The 16,592-nt window shown below is 40.3% G+C and overlaps 1 protein-coding gene across 2 annotated transcripts in view; it reads right to left on the bottom strand.

Moving 5' to 3' along the window:
- The window catches only part of LOC136255583 (P-selectin-like), a 107,604-nt gene extending 98,816 nt beyond the window's left edge, over window positions 1-8,788 (bottom strand). For both annotated transcript variants that reach the window (XM_066048383.1, XM_066048384.1), the window contains exon 1: window positions 8,664-8,788. In XM_066048383.1, coding sequence (XP_065904455.1) covers window positions 8,664-8,721 — 58 coding nt within the window. In that variant the 5' untranslated portion in view covers window positions 8,722-8,788. The remainder of the gene's footprint in view (window positions 1-8,663) is intronic.
- Between the last annotated feature and the right edge of the window lie 7,804 nt (window positions 8,789-16,592).

The raw sequence follows: 16,592 nt of genomic DNA, 5'->3' as shown, positions 1-16,592 counted from the left end.
GGAGTACAAACCAAGTCTAAAGTTACTGATAATCAACAGGAATACCAACCAAGAATAATGTATACTTGGAAGAAAGTATTGCAACTAAGCAACTCAAGTGTGGAGGGATCCCGTGTACTAGAAAATTTGAAGTTGGCTGTCTGGAAGTGAAGATTAAATTAGTATTAGCTACAATAGGTTTATAGTTTCTATAAGCTGCATAAACAGCAGTGTGTAGGTTTGATGCACAAACAGCACCTTTAATGTTACTGCCTATGAGCACATTTTGTGTATACATCATTTTTCAAGAAAATCCTGGCTATGTCCCTGGAGATATTGTCAGTAGGTGGTAACTTTTTTTGGTGTTTAGCTTACAGCTATATAGACCTAGGCCCTGGCATCACCAAAAGTCTGGCTACACTCCTGCATGATTATTTGTTGTACTAAGTACAGATTAGGGGAGTAAGATTTACAAAGGTGCCAAAACTTGGAAACACAACCACCCCATGTGGATTCCACACATTCAGTCAGTTTGCACAAATGGAACCTTTGTAAGACCATATTAGCAGTATGCCCTGCCCCATGGTACAGGCAGGGGCATACCTACCATGTGGGCAGGTGAGGCAGCTGCCTCACCAAATATTAGTAATTGAAGTGAGAAGCTAGTAGCGAACTTTTTGATACTTGAAACTTAATGTTACAACAATTTATATGTCATTTAGTGCAACTTACCATGGAAATTAGTACGAATCCATCCATAGCAGATTACCCTTGGTACTGCTTCGTTACAAACAATAGTTGGCACTTATTAGAATTTTTTTGAATGGTTAGGCGATTCTTTTTTTTGTTACTAAAAATGGATGATCAGAGTGAGGACCACATTGAGTCACAACCATAGGCGTAAAAATCCGGGGGGAAAGGGGAGCTGGAGCCCCCTTGTGATTTTATGACTGTAAATTCAAAAAAGATCGAGATACTCTAATAGAGCAGTCACTTACTCTAATGAAGCATTTGCAGTATTCAGAGAAGCAGTGTGGCAAACTATGAAGTTGTGAATAAGGATTTTTATGTACTTTATCAGTGATAAAAATTATCATTTAGTGGAGGGCAGCCATTCTTAGTAGGTTTTGACTTTTTCTTTTTGCTCTTCAACACTAAACTAGAGCCGGCCCCTATCTAAAAATATCTTGCTATGCCTATGGTCACAACAACCAAAAAAGAAGCACCAAAAGACCATTCTACATTTATGGGTTGAGTTTAGTTAATTCTAGGTATTAATTTTAATATTTTCAATTCCAAAGTATTCTATTATAACCACACCAATGCTAGTTTGCATATAATAGGCTAGTAATAACTAACTAATCTAGAGAATAGCTTTGACTTATAGATTAAGTAATGCCCTTTATGCTTGTAGGGTCTGCTGCTCATTCTTCTCAGCCTGAGTCAACACCTGAGTTTTAACCAAGTGCTTCTTTGACAGTTCAAAACTCCAAGGGGCATGCACTTACAGAAGGTGTTATAAGCTATTGTACATTCAGCTATTGTACATAATAATTGTATTAATTTTCCAGTGCACATTCTTTGCAATAATTATTACCATAGTATGACTAAAATTGCCTCCAGAGATTCAAACTTGAAACACCTAATTTTTAAAAATTTCCTGGGGGAGGGCATGCCCACAGAAGGCAAAATGCTTCGCATTTCGCAGAATATGCTTCGCACACTATGAGGTCACTTCTATACTACCCTAAGCAAAATCCTAGATCATAATCCCTGACATCACAAATCATAACACACGTACATACTGAAAACTGCAACATACTACTACTTATTACCTAACTATATACTTATTACTACCTATACGTACTTAACTTAACCAATGTTAAAGTCAGGAAATTCGTCCTCAGCAGTAAGCGAATACTGGCGAAGTATCATTTTTGCATTGTACCTCCACAAAGTCACAGACAGTTGCTGGAGAAGTTGGCGCCTAGCAAACTTTTGAGGTAAACCGTTTCTAATAGTTGTTCTGTCAGCTATGGATCCTAAAATTGATAGGGCATATGGTGACCAAACACCAAAGGTCTCACATACAAGAGGGATAAAATCTCCTTCATTATCATTCACAATGTCCTGGTATTGGTTGTCCTTAGCTGCAGCGGCCACCCCAGCCTGAGAAGAAGTAGAAGATATGACAGCAGACTGAGTGGTACTCCTGACGGAGAGATCAAAATAGGCAGGACGACCAAGATGAAAGTCAGGGTGGTATATGTCGCCAGGACGAGATCGGTCAGATGGAATGCCTTGCTCCCTAAGAACACCAGGGTGATCTTGGAGCAAGGCATGGTGTACAACAGACACTAAAGCATTATGATGCTGGATCCTCAAGGGACCATGAGAGCACCCCAGCAGATGATCACCAAACTGGTCAATGACAGATAGACAAGTACAGAGTGGTAAAGAAGGGAACAAAGGAATGCCAAGCCACAAACGTAAAGCTATAGTAAAATCGTGAGGAGGAATAGCTAGACCCAAAGCAGGCTGTGGAAGTGCTTTAAGCCAACCACTGCTGGTGCCAGAAGAATGTGATAAAGCACACATACGTGCTTGATCATGAATGGTGGAACTGCTTACAAGCTGTTTAAAAAGTGAATTATCTAAAATGGCTTGAAGGTCAGTTTGAGAGGAGTTTTGCAACATAGAAACAGACATACCTTCGAAGAAAGCGAGGGAACAATCCTCCCCGGGAAATGGCATAAAAACATCAAAAGTTTCCACTAAACGCGACACTAAAATACGGGAAGAATTACAGGACCCCACAAATGCAGGAGTAGCAGAACGCTCAGATTCACGTAGGCCCAAGCCTCCTAACCTAAATGGCAAGGTGGCTTGTGTCCAACTACTATCAGAAATTCCACAACACAAGATTCTACTAAGGCATTCTCGCAACCTAAGGTCAAAATGTGAGGGAAAGGAACCCAAAGAGGAAAATGGCACACAACGTATAGTGCGCCCAGGCATAAACTTCCAAAAATATTTAAAAATATTTTTTTCAACTTTAAAACTGCAACTTCTTACCACCTCACACACTTTTGTGCTGCTTTTTATGAACTGCTGAACAAAATTTAGGCCAATGAACTTAGATTATCACATATTTTAAATTGATTTTACAAAATTTTAAAGTGAAAATTTCTACACGCCTGCAAAGATTGAGCAATACTTACTCAACCAAGTAAGCTATGCTAAAATGGTTCTGTAACTTTTTTACATATATAATATACATTCTATTCTGTAAAAAGAATTTAGATTCCTGCAAGGTATGCAGTAGTTGATGCGTTTTAAGTTTTTCAGTTATTTGCTTGTATAACTGATTTTAAAGCAGCAATCAAGAAAATGCTCTGTAACATTTTCACAGTACCATAGGTGAACACATCAAATGCTGTAAATCTAGTTTATCTTAAACTGTCACTCAGTTGATGCATTTTTCGTGAAAAATCAGGATTTATGAAGGGATAGGTCTGCAACTTAGAAATGCAACTTTGAAACAACCTGAAAATTGACTCAAATTGTAGGTGCCTAATTTTGTTTAACTGTTCCAAATTTCATGGTAATAGCACTTTCCATTACAGAGTTACAGAATTTTAAAAATCGTGACTAAATCTTGGAAGTTTATGCATGGTGGCACTATAAAAGGTGAGTGACCTTGCAAACGCTAAGACAGCTCCTAAGCAGATGCAACTCTACTGGAGGGTCCTCGAGGTCAACCAGTTTATCCTGAATTGCAACTATTTTATCAAATTGAACAGATAAAAAGGCATCATAAAACTGTGGAGGTCCCCAAATAGGAGATCCAAGAAGCTCCAAACCACTGTTCTTGGGGTTAATACGCTTGATGGCAGGGTGAAAGTTAGGAAAAGAACTGTCACCAGAAGGCCAGTATAGTTCACACTTGGATAGATTGATGTAAAGACCAAAACTGGGACCCGACTCAGTAAAATGTGAAAGTAATGCGTGAAGACAAGATCTAGTACCTATAAATGTGCCATCATCAAAATACCACAGGTTAAGAAGACATGTTTCACTAAAAGAGATGGAACGAAGAAATTGCACCAACACCAAAGAAAAAAGTAAGGGACCAAGAGGATCTCCCTATTGGACACCTGTGGAAGCAAGAATACGCCTGTGGCCAAACCTCAGCTCAGCAGGTTGACTGTAGCACCAATACACCCAGGGGGAAATCTCTGGAAACTCTTTACACACACCATCAAAAAAAGCTGAGCGATTACATTCATTAAATGCATTCTTCATGTCTATTTTGAGTAGAGCTAGAGATTCATCATTGCCAAATTGGGAAAGAGAATGACGGACAGCATGGATAGCTGCCTCAAGACCACCTGGGATACCAACACCCACTTGACCATAAGGTAGGAAAAATTCAGAGAGAAAGGGACAAGCAAACTGACAGCACAGACGACTGGCAAGGCAACGGAGAATTTCACCAACTACAATAGGGCGAGCACCCCCGTTCTTTTTCAGAAGAGCTGTTAAAGGGGCACCACACAACCAAGGGGCAAGCGATGGAGAAGCTTTTCCAGAAAGCAAAAAGTTCATCAGACAAGTGAGGGTGGTAAGGCAAAGTTCAGCAGAAGGTACAGTGTGGCCACTGACTGCATCAAGAAGGTGTTGTGCCCGTAAACCAGAGGTACCAGGACTGGTACCACGAGGAAAACCCTTCAAGCATATTAATACAGCAGATTCATCTACAACTAAAGAAGCAGTCTTGGGGGCCGAACAAGAAGGTGGATCAGAGACAGGATGTCGCTGAAGCAACTCTTGAAATGCCAAATCATCATTCTTATCAGCCACACCAGTAGAAGTAAGAGACTGTACAGCATTACTGTACCTACCTTCCCGAGCCCAGAACAAAGCTCGAGAAATATAGTGTTTGAAGACTGAATACAGTGACTGGGGTGAGAGACATGTAAATCATCTTGTAGAGCTTTCCAAAGATTATACAAACCATCTGGCTGAGACCAGAGATGAAGGCGGTCTAGCAAAACAGAAGCTAAAATAAAACGACGGCGGCGCTGACGAAGTGGAGGCATACGTAGTGCCAGTTTAGCAAACAGAAAAAGATGCATAAAGCCCCAGACTGAAGAAATTGCATTTCGAAACTCAGTAGACAAGACTCTAGCTAGCAAAGGACAAACACTGCGGGGAATGTGAACAACAGTTGAGACAGGACAGGTCATAACATAATTCATCACTACAGAAAGAGCCTCAGACTCAAGATGAAGAGGGCCAACAAAACAACATGCAGAAGCTGACAGAAGGGCTAACTCTAAAGGATCAGAAGGAATACTGGTGGAGAAAGCTAAGGAAGCTGGTGAAGGAGAAGTGGGAGACTGACTTTCAGACTGATCACAAATTAAGAAAGGAAGATCAGAAGCAGAAACTAATGGAGCATTACAGCACTGACCAGGCTTAAGTAAACGTCTGCAGCCTGTTTTACGAAAACGTTCATGAGTAGCCCAATGGCAGGAGGGAACAGTGCAAATAAGACGGTTACAGCAAGCAAAGAAAGTCGCAGATGGAAAAACATACCTAGATATGTGAACCGAGTTGATGTGTTGCCATAAAAGAGAACAGGAGGAACAGGATTTATTACAAATAGGACAAGATAGAAGTGAAGAAAAGTGATCAGCCGAGGAAGCACTGGCTGGGATATCCGCCATCATTGGTGAGGGCTGCAAAGATGACTGCATCATAGTGTGAGACAAATCACGACTGTCTGAACTTGCTGGAGAGGGCACAACTTTATCAGGACTTGCTGGAATAGTAACAAGTTTATCAGGGCTTGCTGAACAGGACAAAACTACATCAGAACTTGCTGGAGAAAGAACAACTTTATCAGGACTTGCTGGAGAGGACACTGCTTTATCAGGACTTGCTGGAATAGTAACACCTTTATCAGGACTTGCCATAGAGGACACAACATTTACTGGAATAACAACTTTATCAGGGCTTGCTGAAGAGGACAAGACTTCATCAGGACTTGCTGGAGAAGGAACAACTTTATTAGGATTTGATGGAGAGGACACAACTTTAACAGGACTTACTGGAATAGTGATAACATTAACAGGACTTGTTGAAGAGGACACAGCTTTAAGACTTGCTGGAAAAGTAACAGGATTATCAGGACTTGCTGGAAAAGACACACCTTTAAGACTTGCTGGAATAGGAACACATTTATCAGGACTTGCTGGAGAGGACACAACTTTAACAGAACTTGTTGAAGTGGACACGACTTTATCAGGAATTGCTGAAGTGACAATTGGGCCACGACCAGCTGAAGAACACGTAGATACCGACAAAGTAAGACTTGCTGTGTCAGCGACTGTCGAGCGTAACAATGGCGGGCTGGAGGTGACAAAACTAACTTCCTTTTTGCCATTCTGATTCACAACACACTGAAGAAAGTCACTAATGGGCTTCCCTGCGTAACGAATTGTTCTCTTCCAGTTCTTGGATGAAGAGCGACCAGCGCGACGCTCAAACTCACAAGGGGTCATCAGAGCTCTCAACCTGTCAGTTACCTTAGAGTGATGACTGAGTTTAAAATGAGTGAGAAATAAGTATGTAGGAGTGAGACATGCTGGTGAACATCCGACAGTATGCAAAACATACTTAGCTAAGGGGTCTGGTGGCCATGTACCCTGGGAAAATTTTGAAAAATAGCTAGATTATACAGATTTGAGAGCATCTTAAAATATTATTATTAATATAAGTGATAAAGCAGTAAAAACAACTCACTTGCATGGTACAACTATACTATTTAGCTACAGTATGTAACATAGTCTATAGAGTTATTGTTTGCTACTGTGAGCTTTATTGTATTCAATACACAAAGAAAACACCATAACCGGCAATGCTGGCACAAAGGCCACTGTGAAAGGGGAGTAACTTGTACTGAGCTAACCAGATATTACAAGTAAACAACCACTGTGAATAATATTGGGTGCTATTCACTACAGGAAGCCTTAGAGATAAAAATTAAATTTGCTGCAGCATCACAGTGCAGCTGCACGTGTATTTGCATGTGATACAAGAGAGCCGGCGCCGTTTACTACGAAATCTCAAGCATGAAAGTATACGGATCGTTGTCGCGGAGTACAAAGATTGTAAAGGGCTTGGATTGTAAGTTAATAGAGACTACGTTATAAAGCTAGACAGTCTGTTTCTGAAAAATGCGTGAGATTTTTGCAAAACCATGCATGAGTTGCAAAACCAAGAGTGAGATTGGAGTCAAATGCGTGTGTCTCACGCGCAATGCGTGAGAGTTGAGAGCTCTGGGTCATAAACGACCCATTCCCGGCAGTAAATGAAATACAACGACTGAAACCATCCTTGAGCTTATCAAGGAACAGTTTGGCCGATAAGGAACCACAAATAACGTCAATAGGATGGTCGGGAGAGAGAGCACTTTGAGACTCTACAACCGCCATCTTAGCAACGTAAATCCTAGATCTGCCCCTGGAGTTTGCCTCGCCTATTTAAAATTTCTGGTTACGCCCTTGACAAGTACAACTCCACATTCCCTCCAACACCATTTTTCAGTGTGTTGAAATGAACCCCTTTATCGTCCAAACGTTACTCACTAAGAATTTTTTTTTTAATGCCTAAAGTAGGCATTCCAGTATCCGAGATTTTTTAACAAAAAAATTCTCCATATATTCCCCAATAGAACCCTAGCACAAAATGACAACTCGTGTTCAACTTGGGATTGCTCCGTCGTCCGAGCTCCAATGAGGGTGAAAATCGCTGTGGGGTTTGTCCACATGCTGATCATCATGAAAATCTTAGTTTTATCGTGCGCGTTACATATAAGTAAATTCTGTGTTGTTTTGTAATCTTTTCAAGCCTTGTAATGTATGTAGAATACTTTAAAACTTTAAAAAACGTACTGTCGGGTGGAAGGTAGTCACTGGTGCTTACTTTAAAGTGCGTAGTTACTTTGCTCGGGTTAGCGATTTTCAGCTCCAGAGCAATTTTCTGATGGTTGTGTCATCAGCTCAAAAGTATAAACCACTTCAAAGTCGGCATAACAATGCCATAATTGAAACCACAACTCCACCTTAAGTATTGTTGCATCATTGTGGCACCTCCACTTTAGTTGTTTACCTTTATAAGTTGTTAACTTGATGTTTTTACCAACTTGAGATAGCCACTTGCCTAAGGGCATACACCATTGTATTGAGAAGTGTGCAGTAGGTGAAACATATTTGCTCACCACAAAGCATACAAAGATCGCTGAGATCCAATAAGACTTGAAGTTACTCTCAATACATGTACAAACTTGCAGCTAGAAGCAATTGCAGTTTCAAGATAGTCCAGATTGCTAGATGGCTTCCTGATTCAATTGTGCCATTTTCCCCTGTAAAATGTATGGGGAGCCCTGGAGAAAAAAATGTACCTTTTTTTCAGTTTTTAAGCACTGTGCATGCCAAAGTAGCTAATTCCAACCCAACAAACTATATATTTCTGAGATCAGCAATCAATACTCTATCTATTGAGCATATAAAAAGCCCGTTTTTCCAAAATTTTAAGATCAGTCTGGAATGCCTACCTAAAGTTTTGCATGACGCGTCCCTCGTCGACATCACAACACTCATTAAACTATGACTGACCTGTGGTGACTAAAAGTCCTGAGAGGACTATGACCAGCCTCACAATCTGGGCGAACATTTGAAGCCTGATTAATCGTGATTCACTTCTCCCGGACGAAAATTACCACCGCGCGTGTGAAACCCCTTAAATTCGCGTATACGGAATGTGGTTAATCACGCCCGCCTATACTCAAATATGGCATATAATTAGTCAGGGGAAGGTTCTCTTCTACAATTACACACAGCTGGGGTTTACTGATGGATTCCCATGGTCTCAGTAATTATCTAATTAGTCTGTGGCTTGTTTAACGCGTGGCGCGCCCAACGAGAAAATGTCTTTTCTGATGAAATAACCTGCCACAAACGAAGAAAGAAGAGCGATATACATGAAGGAAGCGAAGTAAGTGTTGTATCTTCTTCATAGTGGCAGAGATAATAGAGGGCGTAAGCGGGATTGGAAACGCGCTCGTATTTACCTAGCAACCGTTTTCTATCCGTGTTATCAGTGCGTATAGTGATTAAATTCAGCGAAGTTTTGGTTCCTTCTAGTTATCGGTTTAACAGCTAAAGAAAGTGCATGGCAGGTGCAGGTACTTAACTCAGTTCTTGTTATCTGCTAACTAATTATTTGACGTTGTAGCTTATAAAGGGTGTGGCTTACGATTAGCAGTGACAAACTAGCTATACGGTACTAATTGCCAGCTTCGCCTACATTTTGGTTACAAATTGAACCATATCAGTTTCCATAGCTGATAACTTTATACCAAAAGTTAATGTTCAATAGGGACCCGCCGATTATGCTTGCATATTATTAAATTATGAGCATAATAGGTGTCTGGAAGCATTGAGCATAATGCTAGCATAATAGGTAGAATATTTCAGTGTGTAATAGTATAAATTCTTGCTTATCAAAATAGCTATCACAGAAAGATCGATATACTCTAATAGAACAGTCAGCAATTCTAACAGAACAATCTCATAGCTGACTGTTCTATTAGAGTATATCGATCTTTTCTGTGATATGCATTTTGACAAGTAAGTTTGTACTGCAGCCACTTATTACTTATCCATAGATTGGAAATTATTAGCAGAGCATGAGAACTGAGGCATAAATAATTGGACATAATTTGAGCATAATGGGTAAGTATTGAGCATAAATTTAAGCATAACAGGTAAATTTTTGAGCAGTGCAGCATAGCATAATAGGTAAAATTATGAGCATAATAGGCGGGTCCCTAATGTTCAAGTAGTCCATTCTCCTGCCAGCATCTGGGAATTATATCCATGCCATATATTATTGTTTTTACTCTCTATCTACAGCTAATGGATCCGGATTTGTGAAAAGTGGAATTGAGTTAATTTTGAAAGAAGAATATTTTACAGTGCCATCACAAACAGCAAGAAATGTAATTAGGATAGCAAGAGAAATGAAGAAATGGATTGAACAGCCTGAGAACAATGCGGAAACAAAAAGATTTGAAGAAAACCTAATGAAATCCATCGAATCATGCTTCAGATACAAGGGGAAAATTCCAGAGGGAGAAAATGTGGAGTGCATACCACACACTGCGTACATCAGCTAACTATCTGGACTTATGGAAGAACTTTTGTAAAACAGTGGGCACTGAAGGGTCACCAATTTTTTGCCGAGATCATCACTACTAGATCATGTGCTGAAGGAACTAACTAAACTAAAATACCCAATTTCCACTAATATTACCATCAAAACTGAAGAGGCTGCACTTACATATGAAGAAAGGAATGGACTTCGCTATGCTGCAGGGTACATGCCAAGGTCATTAAAGAAGAAGCTATATCGGTCAAGCCATCAGCATAAAGAGGTATTAATTTCTCTTTTGAGAAATCTGCTCGATAAAAGAAATGATGATTTCACTCAACAGATTGGATCAGTTTGATAGACAGAGGTGGACTGAAAAGAGTCAATAATGATACATACCAGTTGTTTGTGGCCTTAGAAACACAATTACGAAAGCAGATCAATTAGCAACATTTTCCATTTCTAGGGGCAGAGAGCAAGCAAATTCTGCTGAACAATGACAATGTCCAGTTCTTTTGGAGCATAGTTTGCACAGAATGGGAAGAAGAGATTGGCAATGTCCTACTTGAGATGATTGTAAATGAATGGGTCACAATACATGGATTTTCATATGCTAATAATTGGATCGAGAAGTATAAGCAGGATACCCAGACAACAACTGGGAAGTCTAAAGGATTACAAAAACAACTATTGGCAATTAAGTGAATAAAAAGCAGCACGTACAATACTCACTTCACACACATGTACACATGCACGCATGCACACAAACTCACACACTACTAATCTGCTACCAATACTACTATGCATATGCACATTTCATGTAGCTAATGAAATAAAGATATAAATCTAGTCAACAGTTCTTTGATATGCGTGCTCGCTTTGGTAGTGGCTCATTAATATCTTCATTACTTAGTGAAGTGTCTTGTTTTCCTTTGCGACAGTTTCCTCCCCTTGAAGCCCTGGCTACTGAGTTCACAACTCTCAGTGCTTGAGTGTTGTTGCAAAATTCTTTAGCATTTGGATTATCATGTACACCACCACATTGTCTCTGTAGTCCAAAAAATCGTTCTAAAGGATCCTGACACAGCCGCTGACTTAAGAAAGATTTTACCCCAGGAATAGTGAAAATGTATTGAACCAGCCCTTTGAATGACATACCTATTAGCAAAATAATTTATTTTGATATAACTTATGCACCCTTACAATCAGCCATTCTAAGTCCAAGACGTGTTTCTCTGCTTAGTAACATAAATGCTTTCTCTTCCTTGGGGTAGCCAGGTTGTTGGTCAACTGATTCTTCCCAGTCTATGAGGTACTGTTGGAATTCATCCATGAACTAGCTGTATGTCATAGAAACAATAGCTTATTATGTTATGTTCACGATTAACATACCACTAATCTGTCATCCTTTGCTGATTCATAAGGCTTTTGAAAATCTTTGAGTGTGTATACCTTCATAGTAGTTGTGTACATTCATTGCATCAAACCACTTATTGCACAGTTCAACAAATCTAGCTGTTTCATCTGCCTCTTCTCCAATACTTAATTTCATACCACTGGCACTGGTGATACTGGTGCTGGTGATACTGGTGCTGGTGATACTGGTGCTTCATGAATCACCATTTCTGAAGGCTGGCTATTGTGGTGTGATCCAATACTGAACAACATGCACACACATACTTTGTATGTAACCTTCTAAGTGTAATGTATTAGCTAGCTATAATTGACTTATACTGTAATGATGTATGACATCATGTGTAATTGTATGGTTGTCTCTATACATATTGTGTGTTGTACTTACTATTTATTATTCTGCTATTTATTGTGTTAACTAACTGGCTATTGGTAATAACTGCGAGTAACACAGCAACTAACTTCACACTACATGGTGTCAGAAGTGGGATGGCAAGCAACATATCGCTAAAGCCCCCAGCAGCATTCAACTTCCGAAAACCAGATGAATGGCCACAGTGGTTGAGAAGATTTGAACAGTTCCGACTTGCATCTGGTTTGTCAGAAGAAAAGAGTGAAGCTAAGCAAATCAGCACTCTACTCTACTGTTTGGGTGAAGAAGCAGAGAGCGTATTAGCCTCTACCCACATCACATCAGAAGAGAGACAAAAGTATGAAACTGTTGTAGCTAAACTTAATGGTTACTTCAAGATTCGCAAAGATGTCATATTTGAGAGAGCTAGATTTAACCGCAGGAACCAATTACCAGAAGAATCCGCAGAAGAGTACATCACCATACTCTACAGCTTGGTAGAAAACTGTGAATATGGAGATTTGACTTCCCAAATGATCAGAGATCGCCTAGTTGTGGGGATCCGTAACACTGCACTCTCTGAGCATCTGCAGATGGATTCTACCTTGACCCTAGACAAAGTTATGCAGATGGTACGTCAAAGAGAAGCTGTACAACAGCAGCAAGTATTCCTAAATCAAACCACCAAACCACAATCATCAGTTGACCATGTGAAAGGCAGGAAATTTAAATCCCTTCCTACTAAAGGTGCTACATTGAACAGAGACAAACAAACTCAAAAACACAAATGTATCCGCTGTGGAAACAAACCTCATCCTCGCAGTACTTGCCGAGGTAGAGACTCAGTTTGCTACAAGTGCAAGAAGAAGGGCCACTACAGTAGCCAATGTCTGTCAAAACATGTTCATGAAATGACTTCAGACAGTCAAGAGCCAGATGAAGACCTAGATGTGATCTATCTTGATGCCATAGAGTCTAGGAAAGGCTCCACCTGGAATATTACAATTGATATCAATGGTCAACCTGTGATGTTTAAATTAGACACTGGAGCAGAAGTCAAAGCTGTTACCCAAGAGACAATGACCAGACTTGGAAATGTTGTGCTTAAACCAGCCACCAAGTCTCTGTGTGGGCCAGATAGGAAGCCACTAAAAGTCCTGGGTAAGTTTACTGTAACTTTGTCCTCCACACACCACAAACGTGATCAGGAAGTTTATGTCTTACAGCAGCTAAAACACAACTTGTTGGGTTTACCTGCTATTCAACAACTGCATATACTAGCTCAAGTTAATCAAATTAACCAAACTCAAACTGACATTGTCCAAAAATTTCCAAACCTTTTCACAGGGCTAGGATCTTTTACAAAACAGTTTGAAATCACACTCAAGCCTGATGCTAAGCCATTTGCCCTTCACACTCCCAGAAAAGTTCCACTCCCACTTCATCAAAAAGTGAAAGATGAACTAGACCATATGCAGTCAATTGGGGTGATATCAAAAGTTGACACACCCACACAATGGTGTGTGGGCATGGTAGTTGTGCCGAAAAAAGACAAAACTGTGAGAATTTGTGTAGACTTAAAACCTCTAAACACAAGTGTTCTAAGAGAGATTCACCCTCTTCCAAAAGTGGATGACACACTTGCCCAACTTTCTGGAGCTAAATTTTTCACTAAATTGGATGCCAACAGTGGGTTCTGGCAAATTCCCCTAGCAGAGAAATCTCGCCACCTCACTACATTTGTTTCCCCATTTGGCCGTTTTTGCTTTAACAAAATGCCCTTTGGCATATCAAGTGCCCCTGAACACTTTCAGAAACGCATGAATGAGGTAATTGATGGCCTTCCTGGAGTGTTATGCTTGATGGATGATGTTCTTGTGTATGGCAGTAACCGACATGAGCATGACACCCATCTTGATGCCGTTCTCACCAGAATCCAAAATGCTGGCATAACCCTCAACAAAGACAAATGTGAATTTGCTAAGAATTTTATAACATTCCTTGGTCATGTCATCAATTCAGATGGAATATTCCCTGATGCAAAGAAAACCTCAGCTATCAGCAGTATGAAACAGCCAGCAAATGTGTCTGAGCTACGATGTTTTCTTGGCATGGTGAATCAACTTGGTAAATTTTCTCCAAACATTGCAGAGCTTTCACAACCTCTAACAGAACTGGGCTTGGGGTCCTAAACAGACGTCTTTGACAAGTTAAAACATGAGCTTACCTCCACCCCAGTCCTGGCCTGGTATGATCCTACTGCTGAAACAAAACTCACAGCAGATGCATCAGCCTACGGCCTAGGTGCCATTCTCATGCAGAAAACTAACCAACAGTGGAAACCTGTGGCTTATGCTTCAAGATCTATGACTGAAACAGAAACTAGATATGCCCAAATAGAGAAAAAAGCTTTGGCCACAACATGGGCTTGTGAAAGATTTTCTGATTACGTCTTAGGAATGAAAATTCATATTGAAACTGACCACAAACCACTTGTTCCTCTCCTTGGTTCAAAGTTTCTAGACAGTTTGCCACCAAGAATTCTCCGTTCCTGTCTCCACTTAATGCAATTTGATTATACAATTTCACATGTGCCAGGCAAGTTACTTTACACTGCCGACACTCTCTCTCGCTCACCACAACAATTTTCAGAATCTGATCAACAACTTGCAGAGCTTACTGAAAGTCAAATGACCAGTACCACTTTTCAATTCCCAACTACGAAAGACAGCTTAGACAAGTATCGAAGAGCTCAAAGAGAAGAGCTCAAAGAGAAGACCAAATTTGCTCAAAACTCATCACATTCTGCCAAAAAACTTGGCCAGAAAAACATGTTATTACTGGAGAGCTTAGCAAGTACTGGAATGTTAGAAATGAACTGACTGTTTGTGATTCTTTACTCCTTTACAGAGCTCGTATTGTTGTACCTGCAAAGCTTCAACATGACACCCTATGTGGTCACCAAGGTATCGAGAGATGCCGTCTTCGAGTAACAACCTCGGTGTGGTGGCTGAGAGTATCTTCACAAATGGAACAATTCATCAAACAATGCCCCATTTGTGTGAAAGTTACACCTCCTGCCAGAGAACCGATGCTCAGCTCAGAACTGCCTAAATATCCTTGGCAGAAAGTGGCTACAGACCTCTTTGAACTGAATAAACAATCATAAGTTAGTGGTAGATTACTACTCATGTTATCCAGAAGTCATCAAACTAAATTCCACCACTTCTGCAAGCATTGTAAGTGCCATGAAGACAATTTTCTGCCGACATGGAATACCTCAGACAGTTATAAGTGATAATGGACCTCAACATGACTCTTCAGAGATGAAACAATTCTCCTCAACTTATGGATTCAAACATGTTACATCCAGTCCTTATTACCCGCAAGGGAATGGTCTTGCTGAACGCATGGTTAAGACTGTGAAAAGTCTTCTAAGACAGACTTCCGATATGGCTTTGACCCTCCTTAGTTACCAAGCTACACCACTTCCATGGTGCCTCTTAAGTCCTGCTGAACTCCTGATGGGGCGACAGTTGAGAACAGATGTACCACAAGTTGCAAACCAACTAGTTCCTAACTGGCCACATCTACAAGGCTTTGCAGAGAAGGACAGGCAGTATAAGGAACAGCAGAAAGAGCAATATGATCGCCGCCATAGAGCAAGATCTGCAGCACAGCTTCCAGCAGACACAGATGTATGGGTAAACTCCCAAGGTAAACAAGTGCCAGGTACAATCACTTCAAACTCTACCACACCAAGATCATACATTATCGACACACCATCCGGCAAAGTTAGAAGGAACCAATCTCATATTACAGAACGACTTACTGATGAAACAACTACAATTAATACTCACCAAACAAGTGATACTGACAGACGAATCACTAGATCTCAAACTGGCACACAGATTAGATCACCTGAAAGACTTAACTATTCTTAAGACTTAAGAAAGGAAGATGTGGTGTGATCCAATACTGAACAACATGCACACACATACTTTGTATGTAACCTTCTTATAAGTGTAATGTATTAGCTAGCTATAATTGACTTATACTGTAATGATGTATGACACCATGTGTAGTTGTATGGTTGTCTCTATATATATTGTGTGTTGTACTTACTATTTATTATTCTGCTATTTATTGTGTTAACTAACTGGCTATTGGTAATAACTGCGAGTAACACAGCAACTAGCTTCACAATACAGCAATTACATTCTCTCTTCTTCATAGCCTTCTTCCTTTCTTCTTCATAGCTAGGGTCCGCAACGCGAAAAATCGATATCCTCCAATCAACTACCTAACTATTGTCATGTGTTAGGCTAAGCGTAACTTAAATAACACCAGCGTGGCAGCCAAGTTTGTCACTTTCTTCTGGTAGAAAACGATACAAATGTCTTAAAATCACGTGATTTTTCGTTGCAGCGGTTCGTAGGGTTCTTCGTATGCTACGATATTCACTCTCAACATTGTTCAAGTAGTCTATCATCAACTCAAAGTATTGGTGGTTTGATTTTATTGGTCAGTTTCTGGTGGCAGCACGATCTGTGCAGCTTTTTGGTGACAGACAAAATGTTTCTTCCTCTGGAGCACAGGACAAGCAGAGCAGCAACTGCGCCGCAGG

Source organism: Dysidea avara, chromosome 5 (genome assembly GCF_963678975.1).
Source record: "Dysidea avara chromosome 5, odDysAvar1.4, whole genome shotgun sequence".
In the NCBI taxonomy this organism is placed as follows: domain Eukaryota; kingdom Metazoa; phylum Porifera; class Demospongiae; order Dictyoceratida; family Dysideidae; genus Dysidea; species Dysidea avara.
The sequence above is the reverse complement of the archived record's forward strand: the minus strand, read 5'-3'. Positions and strand labels throughout refer to the sequence as shown.